The sequence below is a fragment of the Pezoporus wallicus genome, unplaced genomic scaffold (assembly GCF_028554395.1).
Source record: "Pezoporus wallicus isolate ANWC-B61680 ecotype Strahan unplaced genomic scaffold, APGP_CSIRO_Pwel_v1 contig_8791, whole genome shotgun sequence".
In the NCBI taxonomy this organism is placed as follows: Eukaryota; Metazoa; Chordata; class Aves; order Psittaciformes; family Psittacidae; genus Pezoporus; species Pezoporus wallicus.
In genome coordinates this window covers 1,105,502-1,122,404 of record NW_026635603.1, presented here as the reverse complement: position 1 = coordinate 1,122,404, position 16,903 = coordinate 1,105,502, and the positions used below count along the sequence as shown (strand labels likewise).

General features: G+C 38.3%; 1 protein-coding gene across 3 annotated transcripts in view; it reads right to left on the bottom strand.

The window, feature by feature from the left end:
• The window catches only part of PRKCE (protein kinase C epsilon), a 287,273-nt gene that overhangs the window by 14,774 nt on the left and 255,596 nt on the right, over positions 1–16,903 (bottom strand). For all 3 annotated transcript variants that reach the window (XM_057396972.1, XM_057396973.1, XM_057396974.1), the window contains exons 12-14: positions 14,083–14,221; positions 11,492–11,680; positions 6,636–6,782 (exon numbers count right to left, since the gene is read on the bottom strand). In XM_057396972.1, the coding sequence (XP_057252955.1) occupies positions 6,636–6,782; positions 11,492–11,680; positions 14,083–14,221 (475 nt within the window). The remainder of the gene's footprint in view (positions 1–6,635; positions 6,783–11,491; positions 11,681–14,082; positions 14,222–16,903) is intronic.

The following is a 16,903-nucleotide window of genomic DNA, read 5'->3' as shown; positions in this document are numbered from 1 at the left end:
ACACACCTCTCTAATTGAAGACATTTTAGGGAGCCGTTCAGTGAGGCACCTGCAAACAGGGCAGCTGCATGCTCTGGAGGTGCTGATCTGTATTTACTATTTATTACCCAGCTTCCAAACACTGCGGGCATCCGGCTTGGCATTAGGTCATCAACAAAGGGTTGCCAAAATTTTGCCAGTTTTTCACTCATTCAGGGAAGGGGGGAAAGAAAATTCCCAGCGCTCGCTGACTCTGGTTAGAACCCACAGTCGTTGGCTAGGACTAGAATTTGGCATTTATTAATGATTTCACTTCAAACCTTTGCTGCAGTGCAAAACTGAAAGAGGACACATTGCTGGCATCCTTAAGTCAAGACTTAACAAGGACGTTTAGGTTCACAAGGAAACTGCATACAGACAATGTGGCACAGATAAAGATAACTAAGGGGGGAGGGACTTCAGTAATGGTTTATGATTATCGTAGAGATACTGGAGCTGACAGAGAGGTGCGAATTACTGTAGGAAGTTTGAGAGTGAGGATCAAGATGAACTCTGCTAACACTGAGGTCTGGTAGAGCATAGAACACTCTCCCAAGGGAAGTGCTACGTGTTCAATCACTTTAAAAGCCAGGCTGATCTTGAGAACTGAGTTTTTAACACTTCTCAGTCCCCTTTCTTCCCTTCCTACCACAGGGTGGAAGCTGAGGCATGAAAAGGTTACGTGATGAACCCTGGACAACATCATGAGCTTCTAGAAAATCTAGTGAAAACTTACAGATCTTGCAATTCTCACTGGTTTTAGCTGCTAGAGCAACTCTCTGCCCCTGAGAAGTCAGAACTGAAGAAGGAACACACAAATATTCTAAAACCGTTCTCAGTGATATAGGACTAGGGATGGAAGAGGCCGCAAAATGAAGGGAGTCGCATTAGATTAACTAAATGGGCTGGCAGCAGCTGCTGCTGCTCCATACTGCAGGATACAATTCTGCAATAGACTATCTTGTTCATTCTGTTTCTAAGGCTCTTAAAGAAAGACAGCTTTCAAAATAGAAACCCAAGAAATTATGAATGCACAGTGAAAACTAATGTATTGTTCTGTGAAAGCTGCACATTCACAGTAAATCATCGTAATGCGATTATTTTGTCAACTTCATCTCCATAAAGCCACACTATGAACAGATTGCCACAGGCACTGATAAAGCCATTAGTGATGAAATTTTGGCTTAATTGCTAAAAAAGAAATACATATGGCAAACATCTGTTTTACCAGGCTTTGTATTACCCTCTGGCTCAGAGTTCTTCAACTTTTTCATGTTGAGGATGTCTCAGTCAAAAGTCTCAGATTTTCCCAGCCCTGACATTCACAACAGGGTGGATGAAAACGACGAGTCTGTCTGTTTGCATGCACATGTTTCAAGGGCTGACAATGAAACTTCAGCCTAAAAGGTCAAGAGTGTTCCTGTGTTAAGACCATCTTTGCTGTGCCTAACAGCTTTTTCTGTCTCATAGCTCCTCGCAGCACACTGACCCACTGTAACCAACAGCTTAAGAAATATGCTGATTTTATTGTGCTGGTCTACAAAACCCAAGAAGAAATCCTTCAGAGGGATGAAATATGTCTCCTATGAGGAAAGGCTGAGAGTTGGGGTTGTTTAGCCTGCAGAAGGGAGGGCTCTGAGGGAGACCTTATTGCAGCCTGTCAATATTCAAAGGGGGTTTATAAGAAAGATGGGGACAAAGGATTTAGTATGACAGGACAAGCGGTAATGGTTTTAACCTAAAAGAGGGGAGATTCAGACTAGATACAAGTAAGAAATTTTGACAATGGGGGTGGTGAAATGCTGGAACAAGTTGTCCAGAGAGGTAGTAGAGGCCTCATCCCTAGAAACATTCAAGGTCAGACTGAATGGGGTTCTGAGCACCCTGGTCTAGTTGAATGCGTTCCTGCTCACTGCAGGGGTTTAGGCTAGGTGACCTTTAAGGGTCTCTTCCAATGCAAACTATTCCATGATTCTATGAAATATTTGCTAATATGAGGCTACCACTGACCTTTTCTTCCCCATCTCAAATATAAGCTTTTCCAGTAAATAACAAATTGGGACAATATAAATTTCATCAATACACATGAAAGGTGAAGTGGCAATTAGTTTCGTTCACTGTTTTTAATGCATATTTTATTATTTGGTATTAGACAGAAACATCCCATCATGTCACTAAGCAGGACCTACCAACACTTAGCACCAGATCAATTACTTCAGCATGAAATTAATCTACTGCACCCTTGTTTCATTAATAATATGGCAAATGCACTTTGAAAATGGAAATAATCAATTCAACCAAGCCAGGAAGAAAATCACAGAAACAAAGAAAGATAAAGAGCAAAGAATCACTGAATCAAGGCCTTTATGGCTCTTGAGCAATAAATGGTGTTGTAAACTACAGCCTGGGTTTATGGCTACTGATGAGGGAAATCTCATTCTCCAAATGGAATAAAATTTTAGGAAGAATACATGAGACAAAATATCTCAACATAGGAATAAAATGCTTCAAAGGGATTTCTGTCTCACAACAGTCACTCTGGAGAAAAGATATGTGTCTGCACTAAAACTGTACTTATTTCTTCCGTATGCAATGACATTCACATCTGCATTAAAAGCTGCAGGGAAGAATATTATTCAGAGGCTTTCAAGACACTCTCTGAAGTTCTAAGAATTAGGTTTTATGAGCAGCAGAAATGATCTTCAAGAAACACTATCAAGGTCACTGGAGCTTAGAGGTAACAAACTGTCTCTTCAGAGCTGTTCAGAATTTCGCTTGATTTCTAATGTACATGCCCCAGAGCTATTATTTCTTCTTCAGCAGCTTAACGTTTATAATAGCTCTGCATTATATACCCATGTAATAAACCATAATACATGTATAAAAAGATTAATTTTGCCACTGAAAAGCCTCATAATTTTGGATATATGAAAGGAAGTATTGGTAGATAATACGCATCATACTATCATATTATTAGGACTGGGCTTCAGTGCATTTTCACCCCTTTGTATCCTCTGTCCCAAGTAATTAAGCTGGAGGAGCAGCCAAAGGTCCTTCACAACAGGTTTCAGGGCCACCAAGATTGGTGGATCGATCTCTGCCTAGCACACAGCTGGTGTGGCACTCCTGTCGCTGTTTAGCAACCTCTGTCATTTGCATGAGTGCTTTGCCCAGGGCACTCCTGCAAGCCTTCAGGAAACACAGTCAGTTTTTCAAGGACCTTTAGAACTTTAATAATTTTCATTCCAAGGCTGAAAACAGGGAATAGATTTCAGCTTCCAAAACATCATTAGAATAGTCAAATCATGTACAAACTAGAAGGACATAAATGGTATATTTCTGATGTATTAAGGTATATATTTGCATCTACCCACAGCATGAATGAGATTTAAAGTCTGGCTAATAAACAGACATGAATTATTTCTTCTATGTCCACTTTCAGACTTAAGGCTGGCAGAGGTGAAGAGGCATACCTGAACCATGGAGAAGCACAAGCCTTACAGTACCATGTAATACAGCTCCTTAGAAAATCTATTATGGCAGAGAAAGGGTAAAGGGTAACAGAAAAGAACACAGGTGTGCTAACCAAGGAACTCATGTTTTGGGATCAGCAGAATAGTGAGGCAGAATTGAAGCAAGGTTTGTTTCCATGCTAGCATCTCTGTGACCTCCCTTGGCAGATTATTCCATTGTCTGATGGGACCTCAGTGTCTGGCCATTTTCCCTAATGACTTTGCTTGTCAGCATTTTATATTGCCCAGAGCTCATTTGAACAGACCCTATATTGTTGGGTTTGCTCGTTTGGGTTTTTTTGAAAGTGTATATGATAGAGTAATGATAAAATTTCTCCCCTTAGTCATCTTATTGATTGGTCAGAAAATAGATGAATACCTGTGCAAATATATGCATTCTTGCATGGGCAAAATTCTGTATGTGCATGCAAACTCAATTTGAATGCACAAATGACGATATATGCGTTATGTGCTTCTTTCCCTACACATATGTACACTCACATATCACATGCAAGAATGTCTATTTTCTGACTAGGAATCTGGCCTCTTTCTCATAGCTAATTTCACAGATCTAGGCTCCCTTGAACATAAGATTAAAAATATATTGGTTTAATCCTCTCTTAATCTTAAAAGTCACTTTTAAATAGCCAACAGCCCTTTATCAATACTGAAAGATGTTAAATACCAGAAAACATTCCCAACACAGGCATTAGTTATGTTTTCCCCAGAGTTATTCCATAGCTGGGGAAGTTACGCTTGGTTATCTGAACCAATGAATCTCAATGCTATACCCACAACTTAAATTAGAGAAGCACTATTTAGATTTTAAATAGACTTTATTTCATTAGTGTTCACCTTCTTCCCTCTTTCCTGTATTTTTCACAGTAAGTTCAATCTCTTCTGGCTTGGCAAGCATCCAAAATCACCTTTTCAGCATTTGAAATTTACTGCCTTGGATTCCTTTACTGTTTCATAAATTGCATTATTAGTAATTATATTTTGTTCATACCATCTTTCTCTCTAGCCTAGATAGATGTCACACTTGGCTTTCCAACCAATAAATTGTTCAGTTTTAAGAGGACAAGTCAAAATTTCAGTATGATCTTCCTCAATTTCTACACAATAACAAAACCATTGCAATTTATACAGCTGATACAGAACAGCTGAGGGATCATAAACACAGTGTAAATATGTAAGGTACACTCTTTCTAAGTGTAAAAAAGTCATCAGTAAAAGTTGATAGGACCAGGCCACTGAGGAAGATACCTTGGAGACAGCAGACAGTGAACATGAAAATAATAAGGATGCCTGTAACATGGACTACATATTACCTGAATTCATCACCACAAAACCCAAGTTCATTAAAAACCAAGCATACAGAACTGCTAGACTACAGGAATCAAATTTGGTAGAATAAAGCAAGTTGGCATATACAATATGGAAAGAAGTAGTATGAAAATCTGATGTTACAGAAGCAGCCTGAAGAAAAAATGAGAAAAAGGTGTAAATAAAGATGTATAAAATCACCCTAACAGTTTTTAAAGAGTAAGCAGCTGTCTTGAAAATTACACAAAGGGCTACTCTGAAATAATCTGAAATCACTACTAAACCTGACATATTCAACTAAAATATCATTAAAGAAAGGAGAAAAGGAACAAAACAACAAGAATTAATAAAATATGAATGGCTTTAAAATATAACAGCACTGAAATAATTCCAGAAAGAGAAAGAAGCTGTATTGAGAAGGTAGAAATTATTTATATTGGCAATGGATAAAAATATTTGATACTCTAAATGCCTCCTGACTTTAAAAAAGGACCACTGCAACAGGAATACTTACGAAAATAACAAAGACCTTGTAAAAATACCTATTGTCAAAGGGACCGTGCATCTGAATCATTAAAGGAAAGCAGCAAATAGACAGACTAGATGTGAGGAATATGGGACTTCCTAGGTGCAGGCATAAAGTAAAAATTATTTTAGAACTGTGTGTCCTGATTTGATAACTGTATCAACAAATGCTGATGAATACTAAGCAAAGCCACAAAATTTACTGTGAGATAAATTCTTGTGAAAACAGAAAAAGACCCATATATAGAGAGACTTCTCCAAGTGTAGATTTGAGGAGCTACCTAAGGGTGCTGTTCTGGACAGGCAGCTCCACTTTCACCACCTACATATGGAACTTGGGGAAATGCATCTCAATGGACTAAGAGAAAATGCATTAAATGCAACAGAGAACAATTCTGCAATGACAGAGGGGACTTTTCCACTTCTAAATGTAAGTTAGGATTCGGTGTTGAGCCCAGAGTTGTTTTATCTAGTTATTTTTAAATACCTTCCTAAACTATCTAAAGAAAAGAAACAAACAAATACCTTGCCTGTATTTACAGGCAAGTCAAACATTGTAATTAGGAAGTGCAAAGTCAAAAGATACAAAATTATCATATAATTATTCTCTTTTATGGTTCAAGCACAAAATTAACTACACACATTCTCAGCTGAAAAGCTGGTATTTGGTGAACTGTATTTTCATCCAGAAGAAGACAAGAATAAGCCATGAATTTGCACTTGGCTTTTGTAGTTCCTGCATGTGGGGCTGCTATTTACACAATTGTTAAAATAGGAATATTTGTTTGTTACCTAGGAACACGTGAGTACATCAGTTTATCTACTCATGCTGTATGTTTCTTTGCACCAGAAGCAGTCTTCTCAAGTATCTTTGTTAGAATATTATTAATCAGAAATTCTTTCCTCTGTCTTTCAATACAAAATCCAGTGCCCACTGGCAGGGTTCACACACAAAGCAGAGACAGTACATACCCGACTGAAATCTAAGTATCTTTAGGAACAGAGGAAAATAATTAAAACAGAGCCTTGAACCCTCTCACGGTTTATGTGAACACGAAGATCTTCCTGTGCGTTAAATCTACTCCTGACACTTACCTTCACTGAAGCAATGACGTGGCAATCTTTCCAGTGTGGTTTTTATGTTACTATTTCAACCCCGAAATATTGCATTGGGTAAACTCATGCAACAGGAAAGCCAACAATTAGACTTGTCAAACCAAGATTTCTCTGAATGTCATGCAAACTGCTACTTACAATCCGAGGTTTGAAGGGCGGCTTGATTTTCCTTTGCTCTAGAAGAACCCAGTCAATTTCCTTGAAAAATGGATGCTGCTTAATCGCGTCTTCCCCGTTCTGTGATGCCACACAGCCAAGTCGCTTATTGGGGTTCTTTGTCATGAACTACAGAGCAGAGGAGGGAGAGGAGGAAAAAGTTAAAACATGAATGGCAATGGCTGGAAACCATTTCCAGTGCAATTACTCATTAGAATTCCTAAAGCCTCATTTTTAGAGACAGTCCCCTTTCAGAAGGTTATATTTTTCTCTAAGAGCAGCAAGGACGCCCCTCCAGAGCTTCCAGCCAAACCAGTAGATTCAGAGATTCCGGAGTGGAAGTCTCCTTCAGGAAGTTCTTTCAACTGATTGCTGAGACCTCTTTAGGAACAGATTCTTCATCAGCATTTTTAGCTCCAGATTTGGCCAAAAATACAAAAAGAAAGACAGAAAATATTAAACCCTCCAGAGACACTTCCAAATAGACTGAGGATAGCTCTTATTTTGCCTTATTTGCTCTGTCTTAACTACTAAGTTGCGGGATAGGGGCTACATATTATGCTTACTGCTGTTTATTTTCTTTGGGTACATAGGCTGTATAATCATACACTTCAGACACATGAAAATCCATAACCTCCTTACTAATTTCTAGGATTTTATTCTAATACAAATAAGAACAGCACCTGCAGCTATGTGAATGATAAGCTTTCTGTTTCAGGAAATAGATGGAGTGATGAGTGCCAGCAGAACGTTTTCCTTGATAAACTCCATGACATAACTTCCACCTTTCCTTTCATTTTTAGTACACCATTAGTGGCAGCCACTGGAAGTCTCCTCTGGTGTGGCAATTTCTAAACTCTTCACTTTAAAATTATTTCTTTCAGCAAAAAGCTGCACAGCCAGTGTAAGACACTGATGTCAAATGATGGCAGCTGATAATATTTTTCTTGGTTTTGCTGTTATTTCTTCCTTCATTTATTAGCAATTGTTCTACTTATTTCCTAACGCATGTGGACACAGAATCCAGCTATTGGATAAGTAGCTACCGAAGCCCTTAAAGATGGTTTTAGGTAGCTAGACCAGCCATCCACAGTAGAATACCGCTGCTGTCATTTTAAAGACATAACATAGATCACCAAGGCAATTCCCTCTGTATTTTCTGACTTACACGCGCTGCTCTTTCTCTTTGGTCTTGCGTTCAAATTCCCTGGAAGTTCTTTTGCAAGTGGACAAGTTATATCTAAACTACAGGCTATATTTTCTATAGGCAGGAGAAACAAAGGTTTTGAAAGGATTCCTGCTCTTTGGTGAGGTCTCTTGGAAAACCACAAAACACATTCCTACATTCCTCTGCTTTATTTCACCTCCAGGACTGGAGCAAGCAAGCCAGGAACCAGCAGCCACGTTTTGCAGAAACAGAACACGGAAACTACAGGATATGCTTCTTGTACCATATAATCCAGGTATCAAAGAAGTATAATCTGATCCTAGTATCTGCCATGTTTTATCTTCCCGGAGGCAGGGAAAACATCTGAACACGTAGTCTTTAACAAGCCCAGGAGATGAAAACACGACTAGACAGTACAGTTTAGTACTGCACTTCACAGATGTCATGAAACTTGGAAATGGATGATAAGGAAGAACAAACTTTAAGAATGAATACTTAATTAAACAAAATTATCATTTGCTGAAATAAACGTCTGAAGTGGACATTTAATCCTATAAATTTCATCCCCCGCAATAAATGTTCATTTTCTTCACCTTCTGTTTCTGAAGCACAAGCTGACATTTATTCCATGTTTATCAACAGCATCAACAATGATGCAACTGTCAGGGCAGAAACAGCTGTTAACTGTGTTGAAGAGATGGTTGCCAATGGAGCTGACAGCCTTAGCTGTAAGTGTTGCCTTTTTATTTTCCCATATTAAGGCAGGAACCTCCTTTTATGAAAAGCCTTTTAAGATCAGAGTTCCTACTGACTTAAATGACAAGAGGACTGTCACAAGGTTGCTGAGATAGACATGCAACTTGGGGCCTGAATCAAGGATCATGAGATTCCCAAAATCTTGCTTCTTGGAATAAATAACAGCTTAAAAATGGAGTTCTGCTTCTGTTGCCAGAAATCTCTGTAACCTGGGTGCACAGGGAACACACACTGTGGCCACAACCTCTCTCCACTGCTTGAAAAGAAACACAGAGCTAATTTCAATGAAGAATTGTTTTCCTTACCAGACAGGAAAGAATTTTAAATAGCAATTCCTGTCAATTCAGAGAAACAGGACTAGTAAGATCTGTGGGATTTCATGGGATAAGCAACATGCTGCCTTGTAATATTGAGCTGTATAATTATCCTCCTTAGTGTTCTGTTGGAAATAACAGGAAAACTATTTCTTCAGAAAATCAGAAAAACATTGTTACTTAATACAAGAGAATGTCTTCTTATTAAACTTTCCTTACATGCTGTTTGGAGGAGTGTAAAAATACACAGTTTCTGAAGAATAAAACCCATGTCTCAAAGCACAATGTGAGGAAACGATGTGTTCCAAAGTTAATCCCTTGCTACCATTCAGCAGTAAAATACATAGACGCCTCTTTCTTTCCTCTGTTTTTCCTGTTCTTCATTTAACGGTATGTGGACAAGGATCAGATGAAGAACACAAATTTCAAACATGTTTCACACCATAGCTGTGTAAGTAGCAGGTTGCTAAACACAAGGAAAAGTTTTCTTTTTATGGTGTAAACAGGCACAGCTCCATTAAATTATATCAACTCATATCAATGAAGGCATCTTGCCCAATGAGGAATTATCTATTACTCTAGTGCAAATCTGTTTAATGGATACAACTCTCTTTTTAAAGTTCATAATGGCTTTACTATTAAACTTCAGCTAGAAAGACGTAAAAAACCCAAACAGCTACAAGTATAACAAAATATAAACCCCCATACCTACTATCAAAATGTAGACCCAGGAAAACAGCCTCATGAAAACTTATAGCAAAGTCAGCTTTAAAAGAAATGAAAGGGTTTAACACCCTTGCACTTGCATCCACAAAAATACAAAGGCTACACCTGCATCCCAACTGTGTGTGTGCATTTATGTGTGGTTAATGAGTGAGATGTACAGCTGTAACAGACATCTCACTACTCGCACCACCAATGAGATAGCATAGTAAGGCTCTGAGTGTCAAATCTGCTTTCAACTTTTGTTTGTAAAACAAATTCTTTATTCTAATAGCTTCAATGGCTTTTACACTACACACTTAACCAAGAGTTACTGGTTAACTTTTCCCTCCAAATGTTACCCTGACTCAGAATAATAGGTCAGATAACATAGATGCACTGAAGGAGCATGTGGATGGCAAACAAACAGATCTCAAAGACTGTGAAACCAATTGACTACAGAAAATCTCTTGGACTTGAGTGAAATTCAGATGCACATAGGAACATTGACAACAACCCTTTCTCTATAATACACCAAAATGACTGCTGAGCCCTGAATATGAGCAGCTCAAGTCTATAAATTTTAATTGCTGAGCTGAAAATAATTGAAGGGCCTGGGAATAAAAATGGATGCACAAAAGTATCATGTCAGCTAATAAAGAGTCATCCGAGAACTATCTGGGGTGAGAAGGAAGAACCTTTATAAAGGCCAACATTAATATATCCTCCATGTTCTCACTACAATAAATGCAGCAGGAGATACTTCAGCAAACAATTCAGAGAGGTTAACTTTGACTTCTGCTTTGAATCATCTGCTAGAGTATCTCTTAGCTAGAATGAGCATGAAGGTATCTCTGTTTAAAGATCAAGGTGAGCATTTCTGCAGAATGTGTTACTGGTCCACTGGTGTTAAAAAGTGTAATATATAATTTCAAAATGTAACCCTGTATGTACAAACCTGCAGGACTTAACACTGTTAGCTACCTCTTACTTTAAAGCCTCCCTTATTCCAGGTACTGAAAGAAAAACAGAACTGGAAAGGTAGAAATTTTCCACTTCAAAAAAGGTGGAAAACTGGAATAAAAACCAAGGGTTGTTTTTAAAGCCAGAAATCCTCCTTAGGTTTTCAATCTATGGGGACTGGCATATTGCTTCTGTTTTGTTTTGCTTTTCATTTCAGGATGGTACTTGCACAGAAAAAAAGAATTTATGTCAGTGTAATGAAGTAAACCTGACTTTAGAAATGTAGTCTAAAAACTGGAGTTGCCCAGCAGCACATTTTGACTGATATTGTGGCATTTGGTGACACTAACTTCTGTCAAGTCACTACTCATATTGAAAAACACCAACCAGAGCAGAAGCAATTACACTAGAGTAAGACTTCTTTTCCAAGTGCTGTGTGAACTATAAAATACAACATGCAGCTGTAAATAAAGAGCTGTCAGCCCGTGTTGATGATAGGGGAAGAAAGTCAGGGGGACAAGAAATTTTATAAGTGGGTTGAATAAAAAGCATTGTTTCTTTAATTATGTAGTGCATCCCCTACTCTCGTGAACATGTGGCATATAAAGTGTCAAAGTGACAGCACAGCTCTAGTTGGTTGGGTTTTCCCTGAAACATGAATCTGCAGTACACAGATTTATACAGTGTACAACTGCATGGAATACAAACATTCTGTTCCTTTCCCACAAGCAGTGTAATTTATCCCAGGCCCCATTATCCTAACAGTGGCACTCTGAACTGCGCTTGAACTCCCAGTGGTGACGGCTCTCAACAACTTTCAACAAATTCAGTTTTAATCAAGGGGAAAAAAAAAACCAACCCAAACCCCAAAATACAACACCACCCAGAAAAAACATGAAGAGGAGGAGGAAGGCAAGTTATGGAAGATAACTCACGGCTTTTAAAATGCTGACAGCTTCTTTACTGAGCCAGACTGGATACAAGACATCATCATGAAGGATGGATTCAAAGAGATCATCTTCATTGTCAGCCTCAAAGGGGGGTTGCCCAGCCATCATTTCATACATGAGAACACCCAAAGCCCACCAGTCAACTGACGGGCCATATTCTAACTCCTGGAGGATCTAGCATAGAGAAAGGGATTGGATTGAACAGATAAGTTAGACAACACTCTCAGCTGCACATTTGCTGTTTCAACATGATACACCCTTTCTTTCCCCCAGTGCCTAAGCAGGACTAAATCCCACACTGATTTTGGTAACGGCAGCCATGGTTTCTTACCCATGCAATTTGCACAAACACAGCCAAGTGTCAATGTGTAGTTGTTCTCAGAAGTACTGACTGAGTCTATCAGTCCCCTGAGTAAAAGAGTATGCTCATGAGCGAAAGAGCTGTATATCCTTCCAAACTGTTTAAAGCAGGTCACGCTATAGGGGAAAAAAGATCACATATACAAAACAGATTGGTGGAAAATGTGAAACATTTCCTTGTCTCTATCTTGAAGAAAACAAACTGAACTAGCTTGTAATGCTGCACAGAGAAACTAAATCTGAGAGATTTATTCTTGTCCTTTAGGTAGGGCTAAAGGAAGCCAAAAGCTTTTTTGTTCAAGTTCTTTTTACAGCATTAAACTGCTGTACAATACATGGCTGTAGGACTCACTTTAATTGCTCTTGCTTTCAGAAAAACTGGCTACAGCTCTTCTCGTGGCACAAGTTCAACCTTGTAGCAAATACCTTTAATATGGAGTAGTAGGTTAGTATGATGGAGTTTTATTGTACTACTTGGTGTTAACAGAAGTAGTGTTGTACAAGGAACGAGTTTAATTCTTGGCTCCTCTTCACTGAAAAGCAGCTTGGTATTTTGGATGCAATGTTTCAGCATGAGAAGGGACTGGGGAAAGCAAGAGTGGCTGCCTCTTTAAGGTGAAGCTGACTGCCTTAAAATGAATTGGAGTGGCAACAACTCCACCACCTCCTTAAGCAACATTAGCGTTACAGTCAGAAGCCTCATGGTGAACTGCATGACCTTAGTGCTGTATTTGGGAATCACGACCAATATAAAGCTAAATTCACTCTTAACATAAAGCCAGAAATGAGTTTAGCATTTGAATGGTCTGCATTCCAACTGGATTCTTAGTTGACTAGATATTACATTTTATACACACTAATTACAGAAAACAATGCTCTTCAAAAGTGTACTTTTCAAGTGTTCCGAGCACGCTTTGGAGCTCAGATGTTGGTAAAGAAAAGGAAATTGAAACATCGATGCAAGAGAAATAAAAGCAGGAGATAAACTTCTGCAATTAAGATGACAAAATGACACAATGGAAGTACTAACCTCAGTGAGACCGGGATTTCATGTAAAAGTTCCTAGAATCTTATTATTGCTTTGTTTCCATTATAATTTTCAAAGAAAATGATATCTATAAAATTACTCAATTAGTATACTGAATCAGAAAAGAATTAATACAAAACCAAAACCATCACACTTATATTTCTTTTCTTTTAATGCTGGAATACTTTTCAGAATCTGTAAGAAACGCATTTCTTTTACTACAGTTTCAAGATTCACGCCTTACCAGTTGTGCTACCAAAGCTTGGCAACCATGAACACTAACAATGCCTATTTCTAATTTATTGTCTGTGGCAAATAGTAAACTAGCATTTTTTCCTGCTTCAAATTTATGGTTGCTGAAAGACAGCCCAATGACACTTTTACATTAAATCAGCACACTGAATCTTCAGGGGAAAGATGCAGAGGTTGCTAACTAAACCGAGTAGACAGTGTCTGCCTAGCAGACTAACTGTACAATATTGAATCATTCTAGCAACTTGGAAGTGCATCCCATAATATTAACATTTAGGATATGTAAACCCCACATGATTCTCAGTCATTTCTTTTATCCAATGAATGCCTTGAAATTACTTTGGATGTTGCCAACTGATATGCAGCATCCATAGGAAAAGTTTCTACTTTTCTATGCAAGTCTACACTTTCTGTTCATCCATATGGTAAGTACCACAAACAGTAACTTTCACTCCCAGATACTTTAAAGGAAGGAAAAAAGTTATATTCCCACAAACACCCTAGGCAAAATGAAATTGAACATATGGTCTCTTCTGTATGAACATGCCTTTCATGAAAGTCTCATGAAAAATTAAAGACAATTTTATAACTACTACAGACCAGTGCTTTCAGGACTCAGTTGCATCTAGCACCTTAAAGGCTAGTATGTGCCTTCAAAATGATGTTGACTCAGAAATGAGTGTATGGAGAGGAATACTGTTCAGTTCAGGAAACAAGTAATAGAAAAGCCATGCTTTGTCACTCCTGTCAACATGGAATACTGCTTTGAGCAGTGGACTAACCAATTTCGTCAAGATTACCCAGGCAAAACTGCAGCACAATCTAATCTGTATCTTCTACTGTTTTAATCTATGCATAAAAAGTGTCTAAAATTATACATGTAACAGTGTGATGAATGATAATATCTGTATTCTTAGTGCAGTGCAGAAAAAAATACCTCTGGAGCTATATAGTCAGGTGTGCCACAGAAGGTTGTGGTGGTCACTCCGTTCAGAATCCCTTCTTTGCACATCCCAAAGTCAGCCAGTTTACAGTGGCCTTCTGCATCCAGAAGAATATTGTCCAGTTTCAGGTCCCTGAAATAAAAAAGGCTTCAAATTGAATCAACTCTCAAATTTCCATCATATGCTCTTGAATTTCATCATAAACTATAGATTATGACGAATAGATGGTTTCACAAACACCACTTAGAGACTGTCCTTTACATATGCGTGTGAGAATTTGGTAGCTGTCACTAAATAGACCTACCAATAGTTAGAAGCAATAAGAAAGCAAGCAATGACAATTATTTTGCAAGACCAGGCCTTTGTCTTCTCTTCAGCTGCATGAAAGCAGAGCTGTATTCAAGAGAGAATCAGAAATGTTTGGAAAATATCTAAGTCTCTTGTTTGCTACATATCCAACATTCTGTCTATGTGAAACAGGTCAACTATGTCTAATGAAGCCATTCTCCCCCTTTACAGTACCACAAAGTAAAAGGAACACCAATTTATCCATACTCTATCATCTGAGTTGAATTAATAGGTACTTTCAAACTTGGAATATTTTGAATTTGATTCTTAATGTATAGTAGCAATTCAAAGTTCAGATCGCAATGAGAGGGATGAAAAACAACACTCATCTTTGGAAGCATTATTTTCTGCAGCTTAACCCTGCTCAAAAATAATCTCATAGGAATATTTTGCATTCATTGTTGAACAACACAGCAGCTGTCTCTGATCACTCGTTATACAAATGTCTTTGTGTCAAACCCACACAATTCTTTGGTTATTAAATTGGGTGAGGTCAAAAATAGGTTGAGAAAGGGATATCCACCTTTCCTGCCTTGCCCTCTGCACATTTTCTAAATATACTATTGATGGCTATTGCATGTTCCAACACAATGGATGCTAGGTACCAATTAACTTACCTGCCACTTGCCTTAGACTAAATTTCAAAAGGATTTAGAAAGTCAATGCGTAAAAGAACCCTCAATTGCAGGGAAAACTCCCCCCATTAAAAACGTTTAATAGTGTATAAAGAATAAAATAACATAAACCAAAGGCAAAACACCCTACTTCTATTGCCTGGACCACCTTTACACTTTTCTCTAGGCTTTAGGTACTTCTGCCCATCGAAACCACAGTAATAAATGAATACAGAGAGAGGTGAGAATCAAAACCAGAACAATTGTCTTTAGGTGACTCTGTGGACACTTTCTGCTCAGAATTTTTTTTCCTAGAATAATTAAGAGAAATTTCCATACGTGGAGTTTAGGGATGTGGCAGAAATGTGTGTGTAGGAAAGCTCTAAATAAGATAGAGAAATAGACCCCCTGACAGTTTCTGTAACTAAATTTGACCCCCAAAGCCTATGAAAAGATACAGGGTTTTTTGCAAAAATCCTTTATGTCACCAAATTCTACCTGAGTGAGGGATGATTGGTCTTCACCTGACTCTGAGGATTTCTTTCAGAGAAATGTTTCCCTATCACACCCCAGGCTTTAGAACAACTGGCACTGTATCACAGAATCATAGCATAGTTAGGGTTGGAAAGGACCTTAAGATCATCCAGTTCCAAGCCCCCTGCACTCGCACACATGAAATGATTAAACAACCCATCCAAGGCTGCATCATGTTAAGAGTTTTAGTGGCCATGTCTGAGGCTACAGTATGCTGGGATTTCCCCAGGAAAGTTCTTTTCTCCCTATCATCCCAATTTCAGTAAATGGATTTTATTCTTCTTTCTTTTCCCTTCTGATACTTGTTCAGAGTTTTCAAACACACTGGCCCACCTTTATCCAACATGTATTTCTCAAGCATGTACACAGGACAGCATAAATATCAGATATTTCTGGGACACAGCGGACTTTATACTCAAAGTCTGCATAATCATTGTACATCTGTGCAGTAAATCAGGCACTCTTGGAAGCACTGGATGTCTTACTGTGCGTGCAAAGATAGATTGTGCTGAGTGCACGTTATAAAGTGGTTTGTGCATGTACAAGAGGTCTGACATGGCAAAGAAAAGTCAGATTTAACTCTGTAACAGGAAATCCACTGTCTCTCACATAAACTAGCTTTATCAGATATGGTTTATGTAGCTCAAGTATATACTGGCTGTAATAATGTTTATAATATATATTATATTATAATGTAATAGTATGTCCTACACGAGACATTGCTATTTCCAGATCAGTTATGCTGCTCTTGTAGTTCCTCAACTGGTCACCCACATAAGGCCCCTTGAAGCAGGCCACATATTTTATCATTCCCCAAGGTCATCTGTTTTATGAGTTCCTAAACAGCCCAAGATCCAGTCGGCTGCATCATAATCCCTTACATCTAACCATTTAACCCCTCAAATAACCACCATTTCCTAGTCCTGGAAAGTGATTTGTGAGAATTGCCCAATATCATGCAAGGGCAAACAGATACCAACAGCTCTGTGTCCCTCAAAGAAGACAAACAAAATGATGCTGCCTGTTCCAAAAGTCACGTGCCTTCCCAAAACTACTCTTCCAGTGAATTGCAAATGTTACAATCAGAAGACCTGCATTAAGACATCATCAAGTAGAATGTGATCAAGTATAAAATAGGATAAGGCTGTTCCAGATTGGAGAAGTAAATAAGCATGTCGCTGGACCTTTTAACATTCCAAATTTAGTGTTATTTTAGATGTTCCTAAGCTAAGAAAGAATGCATGATGTATCTCAAAAAGTCAAGATGTTCAGACAAATCAAAGAATAATTACATTTGATGTTATCTAGAAACCACTTG